A 12,902-nucleotide genomic window follows, 5' to 3' on the forward strand; every position below is an offset into this window, starting at 1 on the left:
TGCCCATTGAAAGGCATTGATCCGGATCCGGCCTTAAGCTAAACGTCGTTTCGGCGCATTGCCACATCCGACATTTAGCTTTTTCAGAGTGGTTACCATGGCTGCCGGGACGCTAAAGTCCTGGCAGCCATGGTAAAGTGTAGTTGGGAGCGGGGAGCAGTGTACTTACAGTCCGTGCGGCTCCTGGGGCGCTCCAGAGTGACGTCAGGGCGCCCCAAGCTCATGGATCATGTGATCACATGGATCACGTCATCCATGCGCATGGGGCGCTCTGACGTCATTCTGGAGCGCCCGGGGAGCCGCACGGACTGTAAGTATACCGCTCCCCCGCTCCCCACTACTACTATGGCAACCAGGACTTTAATAGCGTCCTGGGTGCCATAGTAACACTGAACGCATTTGGAAGACGGTTCCGTCTTCAAATGCTTTCAGTACACTTGCGTTTTTCCGGATCCGGAGTGTAATTCCGGCAAGTGGAGTACACGCCGGATCCGGACAACGCAAGTGTGAAAGAGGCCTTACTAGTGTGTCTGTCCGGCGCTCCGTTCCCCCGCTGTGGCCCCCGTTCACTTTGCCCGCCTGATATGCTAATGAATAGCATCGGTATAGGGAGAAGGGGGCTGCCCTGTTTCTCAATGGGCGTCTCCTTCTCCCTGGCTTTAGCGCGATCCAATCACAGCGGAGAGCGTCACAGCCAGGGAGAAGGTGAGAAACAGGGCAGCATACCAGGCGGGAAAAGTGAACGGGGGCCACATCGGGGGAACGGAGCGCCGGACAAACACATTAGTAAGCGATATTAAATCCATGAATTATGCCCTACACAACCCCTTACTTATTTCATAATGTCTGGACCCATGAAAGGTCTTCTTTAAGCCTGTATTTGCATATTTGGAAAACACTTATTTCTCCTAAAAGCAGTGGTAGACCGGGGGGGGTAGAAAGATATAGTTTTAATCAGCAGAATCAGATCAGCCCTATGAATCATTATGAATGGTTTAACAGGCTTGATCCTGCTGACAGATGTCTTTTAAACTAAGGATGCCCAACCTGCGGCCCTCCAGCTGTTGTAAAGCTACAACTCCCAGCATGCATGGACACCCTACCGCCATTAGGGCATGCTGGGAATTGTAGCTCCAACAGCTGGAGGGCCGCAGGTTGAGCATCCCTGCTTTAAATCAAGAGAAGCTATTTTTTCAGTATTTTCACAAGTGTTTTCCTTATAGTAAAAGAGAGTTATTAATAAAAAAAATTGCAGTTTTAAAAATATTATTATAGCTAGGATTTTGTCTAGTTTCTGTTTCTGCCAGTTTAATTAATCTTTAGCCAGAATGCCAATATTAAATATTATCAGATTATGACTCTTAATTACGGCATCCCAGTCATTATTTTTTAATAATATTAATTAATGAAATATGATACATCATAAATATGTGAGATTGTTATTTTCAAGCAAAGGGTATTAATAAATCAAGTTGCACAATGACAACTAAAAGTGTTTAAAAAAGGGCACTAAACAAATGTTTATTTTGCTTTTTACTGATGTTTTTGAGTATTGCATTCTGGTAGCTGTGTAGTTATTACAAAGATTGGTGGAGCATATGTACCTGAATGCATGTGTATTTAATCAGGAGGCAGTGGTAACGTATATACATGAAAATGTACCTGCATGCATAAATGGGTTAGTATATACCTTTCGTATGCAGCTTTTTGGAGTATGCAGCTATATGTGCTATAGGTAAAGGATAAAATTCAGGAAATGTTATTAATCAATAGGGTTCTTTACTTTGTAGGTCACTGAAAAGATGGATGCATCATTGTGTAAGAGATACCATTTTTGCCCTATCATCTGGCCATGGCAAATGTGGAGTGGCAGTGATCAGGACTAGTGGCCCTGCCAGTCAAAAGGCACTGCATCTCCTAACCAAGTGGCAGTCATTGCCTCGTCCACGGCAAGTAAAACTTGCATCAATTTTGTGTCCGATATCTGGAGAGCTGTTGGACAGAGGACTGGTAGTATGGTTTGCAGGTAACTTTTCAGTTACAGTTTTTAATACAAAAAAGCTGTTATAAGATAATAATGTATGGACAGCTTCTTCTTTTTAGAAGGGTCCCCCCAAACGATGAGCTGTGTATGGCAGTAGGTGTGGAACCGCTACGTCAACCAACAGCCAAATATGCAAACACAGGCAGTTCCCTGATATTCACCCTTTACCCCCTATACCGGGATCTAAACTTTGCTGCAGGGGAGCCACCAGACTGCTACCTCCTGGAGTATTCCCTGTGTGCTTGACTGTTGACCCATGGTGGTCTAGAGATCCTGGTGCAGAGATCCAAGGGGTCAGGCAAAACCATAGTGAGGGACAAGCTGAGGTCAGGACGGGCAGCGTACAAACAGTCTGATGGACACTCCAAAGTTGGAGCAGACAGTGTAGGGTCAGTAGGGTAATCAGGTACAGGTCAGTGAGACAGATTTAAAGTCAGCAAAAGGCCAGAAGTCGGTACATGGCCAGACAAATAGAACAGCACACCTTCACAGGAACTAGCAAGCTAAAATAGCCTATTGCTCAGGCACCTTTTAGTACAGGGGAAAAAGCCTCAAGTAGCCCAGAGTTGCAAACCATTGTTTGGTGAAGATTAGGGTGCACGCTAGACCTTTAAGAGCCAAGAAACACACATGCGCACCCTACAGACAGACTGGAGAGGCCTTGCTGGCAAGTGTAGAGTGCAGGAGATGGATCAGGACACAGAGCAGTAGATCCTGGTGGCCAGACGTGCTGCAAGGGAAGTTGTCGGTTCTGAGCCACTGACGAATACTGCATAGGATGAGTGAAATGATAAACGTTTGTCTGCAGTTAAATATCTAGACACCAGCAGTTACCATCCTTGTGACTATAATAGATTTGTAATACGTCTCTTTGAATGTTCACTATTATTTTGTGTGCAATTCCACCAGCTGCTAATTTGCTCCTGGGTTGACGGGAGTCCACACTGATGGTATACTGTGGACCAGGTACATTGACGATATCTTGGTGATATGGTCTGGACCAGGCCCTAGGTTTGGGAAGTTCATTAACCACCTTAGAACCAATAACATAGGTTAACCATTTCACTAATGAGATCGATCAGATCAGACCAGACATTGATCACATTCCTGGATGTAGTCTCTTCCGGAAGGCCACAGCAGCCAGTAGTTTATTACAATTAGACAGCTTTTACTAAAACTCCCCTAAAAAAAGGGATTCCCAAAGGGCAGTTCTTAAGATTTGTGGAGTCTGACAGCCACAGGCACCCCCACCAATCAGCTGTTGGTGGCAGCCGCTGGCGCCAGGTCTAACACAGAGCTAGCAGACAGCTCAGTGCTCTGTGTTGTGATTGTGCAGGGTAATTGCATATTTGACCCATTTAATTGAAAGGTAGCTCAGCAGCTGTAACCCAGCACAACCATTAGAGCAGTGCTTTCAGACCCATTCTCTGGCTTCTGTCGTGAACAGCTACTCGGTAGGCGTGCCAGCTGCTGGATCCCAACAGATCTGATACTGGTTACCTATCCTGAGGATATTATCATCAATATCTGGAGCCCTGAAAACCCCTTTAATATCACATATGCAAACAAAGCCATGATATTCTCATATTATATTTTCAGGACGTTCTAGGCAAGTTCTAATCTAGGCAGGACAGTGACATGGAAGGAAGGATTCAGGTAGACTGACCAACTAAATAATTTCTTTGTTTTAGGTCCACATAGCTTCACAGGAGAAGACTGCTGTGAATACCATGTGCATGGTGGACCAGCTGTGGTCAGTGGTGTACTTCAGGCTTTGGGTATGTCTTGAAGATTTTATAATTTAAGCTGAACTGTGGAAGTGTGACAGGCACAAAGATGTCAGTCTATTCTAGATCAATTCATCTTATCAGCAGGGCTTCTTTACCTGTGGGGGGGAAGTCTGTCTCTATACTTGAAGTAGCACCCACCTTCCGCAAGATTGACAAGGTCAGACATTTAGCCCGGCCCAGACAATTTCCTGCCTGCTCAGATGCTGCTCAAATTAGCAGCATCTGGGGAGCATATCCTGTGGCAGGTGGGCGTTTCTTCACCTGCGGGGACAGCACCCCACAAGTGAAGGAGCCCTGCTGATGAGATGAATCGATTTGCTCATCTCTAGTCTATTCTGAAACCTGCTGGTGTCAGTGGCTAATATTCTGTTGTGTTAGGCTTTATCTTTATTATGTTCAACTGTGTTTATGGCCTTTGTTTAACACATACACTAGGAAGTATGTACCATATTTTACAGACTATAAAACACACCTGACTATAGGACACAGCCAGGTAAAAATAGTTCAGCATAAATAACATATTATCTTTATTTCATTGGTTAGTATGATTATGGCAATACCAATTTGATTGCAGAATTAAACACTTAAAAAATTGTTTTTGCATAGCCCTATTCAGAGAGCCATAACTCGTACTTTTCAGTCCGTGGAGCTACGTATATGAGGCCTTTTTTTGTGAGAGGAGTTGATATTTCTATTAGTGGCATTTTGATGTACATATAACTTTTTGACTATTGTGAAACAAATTGAAAATTATTATATATAGCAACAGGCAGTAAGTGAAAATCTTTTCCATTAGTCAGAAATATATTAGATAGTCCTCTATAGTAATCATTGTTATCACTAGGACCTGTAGCATGTAGCATCTTCTCTATACATTTCTGGAAAAGACACTCATGTGACAATCAGACGGCATGTATGCTCTGATTGATGGGGAGGAGGGTTGATAACATGCACAGAAGTCTGTGTTATCCCTCCCCCTGGGTTCATGTGCAGTTACTCAGGGAAGGGAGGATCTATGCCTCTTCTCTCTACAGCCTGGCAGCATGTCCCCACTACCACCTTTTACTCTCCATGCTGGCTGACATGAGAGCCGGCTAAAGAGGGGGCTCATTCTGCTCTATCTCAGGCTGTATACCTTCTAGTGAGTCATCTTGTTTTAAAGAAAATATGTCACCACATACCTCAACAAGTTAAGTATTAGATGTGTTATGGTCGCCTAACGTTTTTGTCCCCATCCAGATCGGTGTCTGCTTTCCAGGGAAATCCTACATTTTGTGATATGCAGATGAGCTGTTTGATTCAAGAAGGGCATCTCCGTTGCACTAAAACTTTTCTCCTTATCTATGTCTTGCCCCCTCAGCTTTGAGTGACAGGGCCAGGCAGTGGTGATGTAATATCTCGCCTGGCCCTCTGGTCTCGTGCATGCATCCTTGCATTGCCAGTTGGTTTACACACAGTACAGCCCTGATGCCTGCCAGGGCTTTGCAGTTAACACAAATTCAGCCCTGGCAAACATCTGGGCTGTACTGGGGTGTACTGAAGCGAAGGCGCATACTCGAGAAATCAGGGCCAGACACGAACATATTGACGCAGCCTGGCCCTTTCATTTCACTTGGTTTATTATTGAGGTATGTGGTGACTAATTCCCTTTAAAACTGAACCTAAACTTTCAAGCAACACCTTAGAATCAGGTTTGGAGTGAGATCTGCAGGTAATACTACCTGCAGATCTCTGTCCCCATCTGGTTAATAAAGGTTCTATCTCTGGTTGTATCATGGCTAGTCTCATATTTGTTAATAGGGTTATGCCATAAACTACTTTTCATCATATTCTCATCAATTGCCCTAGCTCACATTCTTCCTTGGATTGTTTTTGTTAATTTTTAAATTTTTTTTAATCTACCTCATTTTCAGTTTTCTCTTATCCCCCATGTTTGAATTGTATACCTGGTTTATCATGCGACTGCTGTCCAATCCTGCATTAGGACAGTAAAATGTTTCCGGACATCAGCAGATCATGCAACACTAACCACTCCCCTTGTTCTTACCATAGTGACTTCCTATTTCCTACATTACAAGGCTCATGCCGGATGTAACCAACCGCAACTTAAAATTTTAACTGATTTGCCACAGGGTACAATGGTAGGCTAATCAGTTTTGAAAAAGTCAGTTTTGAGAAATGGTGGTATTTGGGGAAAATAATGTAACAGCAGTACTTTTTGGGTGGAGTACATTTATATTAGTTGCACAACCCCTTTAGAACTGACTTGGCGCACATCTTTAGCTGCTATACAACCTGACTATAAGACATAGGGACTTTTTAGGAAAATTGTCTCTTGTAGTCTGAAATGTATGCAGTGGGATCTGTTACTTTATATGGTTAACATTTAAGTTTTTAACTGCATACCATTGTATGGATTAGTGTAGTGCACACGGTCAACCAGACCATGGAGGTCTGGATTTGGAGTCACCCTCAAAATTAAAGTGGAAAAACACACTACAGGCTGATCCAACTTTGATGTAATGTCCTTAAAACAAGTCAAAATGAGGCTCAGTAGTGTGTGTGGCCTCCACGTGCCTGTATGACCTCCCTACAACGCCTGTGCATGCTCCTGATGAGGTGGCAGACGGTCTCCTGAGGGATCTCTTCCCAGACCTGGACTAAAGCATCTGCCAACTCCTGGACAGTCTGTGGTGCAACGTGACGTTGGTGGATAGAGCGAGACATGATGTCCCAGATGTGCTCAATTGGATTCAGGTCTGGGGAACGGGCGGGCCAGTCCATAGCATCAATGCCTTCGTCTTGCAGGAACTGCTGACACACTCCAGCCACATGAGGTCTAGCATTGTCTTGCATTAGGAGGAACCCAGGGCCAACCGCACCAGCATATGGTCTCACAAGGGGTCTGAGGATCTCATCTCTGTACCTAATGACAGTCATGCTACCTCTGGCGAGCACATGGAGGGCTGTGTGGCCCTCCAAAGAAATGCCACCCCACACCATTACTGACCCAATGCCAAACCGGTCATGCTGGAGGATGTTGCAGGCAGCAGAACGTTCTCCACGGCGTCTCAAGACTCTGTCACGTCTGTCACATGTGCTCAGTGTGAACCTGCTTTCATCTGTGAAGAGCACAGGGCGCCAGTGGCGAATTTGCCAATATTGGTGTTCTCTGGAAAATGCCAAACGTCCTGCACGGTGTTGGGCTGTAAGCTCAACCCCGGGCTGTAAGCTCAACCCCCACCTGTGGACGTCGGGCCCTCATATCACCCTCATGGAGTCTGTTTCTGACCGTTTGAGCAGACACATGCACATTTGTGGCCTGCTGGAGGTCATTTTGCAGGGCTCTGGCAGTGCTCCTCCTGTTCCTCCTTGCACAAAGGCGGAGGTAGCGGTCCTGCTGCTGGGTTGTTTTCCTCCTACGGCCTCCTCCACGTCTCCTGATGTACTGGCCTGTCTCCTGCTAGCGCCTCCATGCTCTGGACACTACGCTGACAGACACAGCAAACCTTCTTGCCACAGCTCGCATTGATGTGCCATCCTGGATAAGCTGCACTACCTGAGCCACTTGTGTGGGTTGTAGACTCCGTCTCATGCTACCACTAGAGTGAAAGCACCGCCAGCATTCAAAAGTGACCAAAACATCAGCCAGGAAGCATAGGAACTGAGAAGTGATCTGTGGTCACCACCTGCAGAACCACTCCTTTATTGGGGGTGTCTTGCTAATTGCCTATAATTTCCACCTGTTGTCTATCCCATTTGCACAACAGCATGTGAAATTGATTGTCACTCAGTGTTGCTTCCTAAGTGGACAGTTTGAGTTCACAGAAGTGTGATTGACTTGGAGTTACATTGTGTTGTTTAAGTGTTCCCTTTATTTTTTTGAGCAGTGTATATCTCAGTCAGGTCCCTAAATATTGGGACATGGACACAATTCTAACATTTTTGGCTCTATACACCACCACAATGGATTTGAAATGAAACGAACAAGATGTGCTTTAACTGCAGACTGTCAACTTTAATTTGAGGACATTTACATCCAAATCAGGTGAACGGTGTAGGAATTACAACTGTTTGCATATGTGCCTCCCACTTGTTAAGGGACCAAAAGTAATGGGACAATTGTTCAGTGTATGTGTGTGTATATGTATGTATATGTGTGTGTGTGTGTATATATATATATATATATACAGTGGCGGAAATAATTATTTGACCCCTCACTGATTTTGTAAGTTTGTCCAATGACAAAGAAATGAAAAGTCTCAGAACAGTATCATTTCAATGGTAGGTTTATTGTAACAGTGGCAGATAGCACATCAAAAGGAAAATCGAAAAAATAACTTTAAATAAAAGATAGCAACTGATTTGCATTTCATTGAGTGAAATAAGTATTTGAACCCCTACCAACCATTAAGAGTTCTGGCTCCCACAGAGTGGTTAGACACTTCTACTCAATTAGTCACCCTCATTAAGGACACCTGTCTTAACTAGTCACCTGTATAAAAGACACCTGTCCACAGAATCAATCAATCAAGCAGACTCCAAACTCTCCAACATGGGAAAGACCAAAGAGCTGTCCAATGATGTCAGAGACAAAATTGTAGACCTGCACAAGGCTGGAATGGGCTACAAAACCATTAGCAAGAAGCTGGGAGAGAAGGTGACAACTGTTGGTGCGATTGTTCGAAAATGGAAGGAGCACAAAATGACCATCAATCGACCTCGCTCTGGGGCTCCACGCAAGATCTCACCTCGTGGGGTGTCAATGGTTCTGAGAAAGGTGAAAAAGCATCCTAGAACTACACGGGAGGAGTTAGTTAATGACCTCAAATTAGCAGGGACCACAGTCACCAAGAAAACCATTGGAAACACATTACACCGCAATGGATTAAAATCCTGCAGGGCTCGCAAGGTCCCCCTGCTCAGGAAGGCACATGTGCAGGCCCGTCTGAAGTTTGCCAATGAACACCTGAATGATTCAGAGAGTGACTGGGAGAAGGTGCTGTGGTCTGATGAGACCAAAATAGAGCTCTTTGGAATTAACTCAACTCGCTGTGTTTGGAGGAAGAAAAATGCTGCCTATGACCCCCAAAACACCGTCCCCACCGTCAAGCATGGGGGTGGAAACATTTTGCTTTGGGGGTGTTTTTCTGCTAAGGGCACAGGACAACTTATTCGCATAAACGGGAAAATGGACGGAGCCATGTATCGTGAAATCCTGAGCGACAACCTCCTTCCCTCTGCCAGGAAACTGAAAATGGGTCGTGGATGGGTGTTCCAGCACGACAATGACCCAAAACATACAGCAAAGGCAACAAAGGAGTGGCTCAAGAAGAAGCACATTAAGGTCATGGAGTGGCCTAGTCAGTCTCCGGACCTTAATCCAATCGAAAACCTATGGAGGGAGCTCAAGCTCAGAGTTGCACAGAGACAGCCTCGAAACCTTAGGGATTTAGAGATGATCTGCAAAGAGGAGTGGACCAACATTCCTCCTAAAATGTGCGCAAACTTGGTCATCAATTACAAGAAACGTTTGACCTCTGTGCTTGCAAACAAGGGTTTTTCCACCAAGTATTAAGTCTTTTTTTGTTAGAGGGTTCAAATACTTATTTCACTCAATGAAATGCAAATCAGTTGCTATCTTTTATTTAAAGTTATTTTTTCGATTTTCCTTTTGATGTGCTATCTGCCACTGTTACAATAAACCTACCATTGAAATGATACTGTTCTGAGACTTTTCATTTCTTTGTCATTGGACAAACTTACAAAATCAGTGAGGGGTCAAATAATTATTTCCGCCACTGTATATATATATATATATATATATATATATATATATATATTAGGGGTGCACCAAAATGAAAATTCTGGTCCGAAACCGAAAATTCAGGATGCCCTTGACCGAAAACCGAAACCGAAACTGCCTTTTTGCCCAAATACTTTTAAAATACTTTTTTTAAAATAATTTTATTAATAATTCTTTTTCATGAATGAAATTCATCTGTGGATGGCGCTGTTATGGAGGGGGGGGATATGTGCACTGTTATGGGCATAACAGTGCACAGATCCCTTTCCCCATAACAGTGCACAGATCCCTTTCCCCATAACAGTGCACAGATCCCCCCTCCCCATAGCAGTGCCATAGACCGATCCCCCTACCCATAACAGCCCCGGCCCTGCTGCTCACAGCAGACTAATCACTCACTGCATCTTTATTTTACCTTACAATCGTGACGCTCCAGTAACAACTCTGCAGGCAGAGCGGAGGGCGGCGTAACGTCACTTACTCACGTGACGCACCTGCTCCGCCCACTTTATGAATGAAGGAGGCGGAGCAGGCGCGTCACGTGAGTAAGTGACGTTACGCCGCCCTCTGCTCTGCCTGCAGAGTTGTTACTGGAGCGTCACGATTGTAAGGTAAAATAAAGATGCAGTGACTTAAAGTAAACCGCCCGCCCGGAGCGGGTGACAAATCCCACAAATCCCAAACCCCATATTTTCTGCCGATATGTACCAATATCGGCCGAAATGGATTAGGCCCATTTTCGGCCGATATTTTCGGCCGCCGGAATTTCGGTGCACCCCTAATAAATATATATATATATATATATATATATATATATATATATATATATGTGTATATGTGACACAGTGAGAGGTTTGGTCTGGGAAAACAAGTATTTTCCTCCCAGCATGTGCTGTTGGTCTGATTTACAACCAGGAGAGGTCAAATACCGGACCGGATTTTAAATTACGGTCCGGGTTTTGGCAGCACCTGGCTGTCCTTAAATAGGCAGCTGGGCTCAGAAGCCAGGTCTCTGTGTTGGGATCTGGGAGCCTTGTGTCTGGATTAAGGCTTGCTACCTGTTTGGCGTGAAAACAGGTTGGTGCTGCTATGGTCAAGGTAACGTTTTGCTTGATTATGACTGCTTGTTTTATCACTTGCCTAAAGTGTGAATAAAACACTGAACTGTTTGATCCAAAGAACTTGTTGTTGCCTCTATACTGCGTCCGCTAATCCTGTCTACCAGAGCGAAGCCCCACAATATACTGAAAAAGCTCACACTCTCTTTTTCTACTTGTAGGATCTCTGCAAATGCTCCGTCCAGCAGAACCAGGTGAATTCACCAAAAGAGCTTTTCAAAATGGAAAACTGGAACTGACTGAGGTGGAGGGTCTTGGGGATCTCATTCATGCAGAGACTGAGGTTCAGAGAAGGCAGGCCTTGCGTCAGATGTCTGGAGAGCTTGGACAACTATACCAGAGATGGAGCCAACAATTAATCAGGGTTAGATAAAAAAATTAACCTATCAGGAACCATGTAATCATGTTTGTGTGTTTACATATATTTCATATTGCAAGACACCTGTCAACCAAGCACGAGCCAAGAGAAGCCAGAGGGAAGCTGCCCACTGAATACTTCTCCCCATGCCTGGCCTTTCTAAAACTATGTTTTCTATAAAACTCCACAGTGTCAGAATAAAACGCCATACTTTGTAATTACAGAGCCCAACACTGTTTCATGCTGTTTGCAGTTAGGGCATCACTAAACTAATGACAGGTCTCTGTTAAGTATAATCGGCCAATTATAATATCAGTTAGTTAATGGTATGTCATTTGTTAAATGTGTTCAATATTCAACAGTTTTTTATCTTCTAAGCTGAGATATAATCACATGAATACAGAAACCCAGAGCCTAATCTCCATCATGAAGACCTTGTTGGAAAGCAGATCAGCAGATACAACAAAATAAAACAGGTTTTTCTGGGACTGTCCCCCGAACTCGCACTGGCCACCAATGTGTTAAATACAAGGGAGGGAGGGGGGGCAGGGGGCAGTCATGTACACAGTTCTTTTAGTATATTCTAACCTGAAGCGTCCCCATCACCATGGGAACGCCTCTGTGTTAGAATATACTGTCGGATCTGAGTTTTCACGAAGTGAAAAATCAGATCTAAAAAGCTTTTATGCAGACGGATCAGCGGATCCGTCTGTGTTAAAGTAGCCTATGGACAAGGATGACGGACGCGGATGGCAATCTTGTGTGCATCCGTGTTTTTTTCACGGACCCATTGACTTGAATGGGTCCGTGAACCGTCAAAAAAATAGGACAGGTCATATTTTTTTGACGGACAGGAAACACGGATGCGGCTGCAAAACGGTGCATTTTTCCGATTTTACAATGGACCCATTGAAAGTCAATGGGTCCGTGAAAAAAAACGGAACAACGGCCGCGGATGCACACAACGGTCGTGTGCATGAGGCCTTAGTGTGTCATGCATCAGTCTTGATTTCGTTTGCGCTGGCGTAAGATGCGCCTAATTTATTAAGATGTGGAGGCCTCTTAGTAAATCGGGCATCTCTTGCGCTCCATGCACCAGAAAGTGTTCTTCATCTTATAGCATAAATTAAAGAAAATTTTATGGACTTCAGAAGGCCATGACCTCTCCCGCTACCCTGCCCAATTTTAAAAAGTGTGGTAAGCACAGCATAAAGCGCACGTCTCAGATTTAAGCTCAACAATGGTGTGTACAAATATTGCCAACTTTTTAATGGCACAAAAGTGTCAAAATCATTTCATAAATTCTCCCAAATGTAGAGACCTATAAGGTCACTGACCTGAAATCAGAACCAGACTGTTTGAATCGTGTCATTTGAACCTCCCTTAAAGAGGTTCTCTGGTTTTCTAATGATTTTTATTTTTATTTACCAAGATTACCCCAAACTCTGCATTTTTTCCCCTGTTTACCTGTTTCCTTCCTTCCCCTTTTCTTAGCCTCATCATGGCAGAATATCTATAAGCAGAACTTAAAGTGTAATTGTCATAATTTTTTTTATTTGCTAGTTTATTAGAACTAGGCATGTATACCTGAGTAAGGCCTCATGCACACGACCGTTGTGTGCATCCGTGGCCGTTGTGCCGTTTTCCGTTTTTTTTCGCGGACCCATTGACTTTCAATAGGTCCGTGGAAAAATCGGAAAATGCACTGTTTTGCAGCCGCATCCGTGATCCGTGTTTCCTGTCCGTCAAAAAAATATGACCTGTCCTATTTTTTTTGACGGACAAC

At 44.2% G+C, this 12,902-nt stretch overlaps 1 protein-coding gene across 1 annotated transcript in view; it reads left to right on the forward strand.

The window, feature by feature from the left end:
- GTPBP3 (GTP binding protein 3, mitochondrial) overlaps window positions 1-12,902 on the forward strand; it is a 103,984-nt gene that overhangs the window by 24,957 nt on the left and 66,125 nt on the right. Inside the window, exons 3-5 of the mRNA XM_040420363.1 lie at window positions 1,791-2,026; window positions 3,736-3,822; window positions 10,920-11,122. Of these exons, the coding sequence (XP_040276297.1) occupies window positions 1,791-2,026; window positions 3,736-3,822; window positions 10,920-11,122 (526 nt within the window). The remainder of the gene's footprint in view (window positions 1-1,790; window positions 2,027-3,735; window positions 3,823-10,919; window positions 11,123-12,902) is intronic.

This window comes from Bufo bufo, chromosome 2 (assembly GCF_905171765.1).
Source record: "Bufo bufo chromosome 2, aBufBuf1.1, whole genome shotgun sequence".
NCBI classification, from domain to species: Eukaryota; Metazoa; Chordata; class Amphibia; order Anura; family Bufonidae; genus Bufo; species Bufo bufo.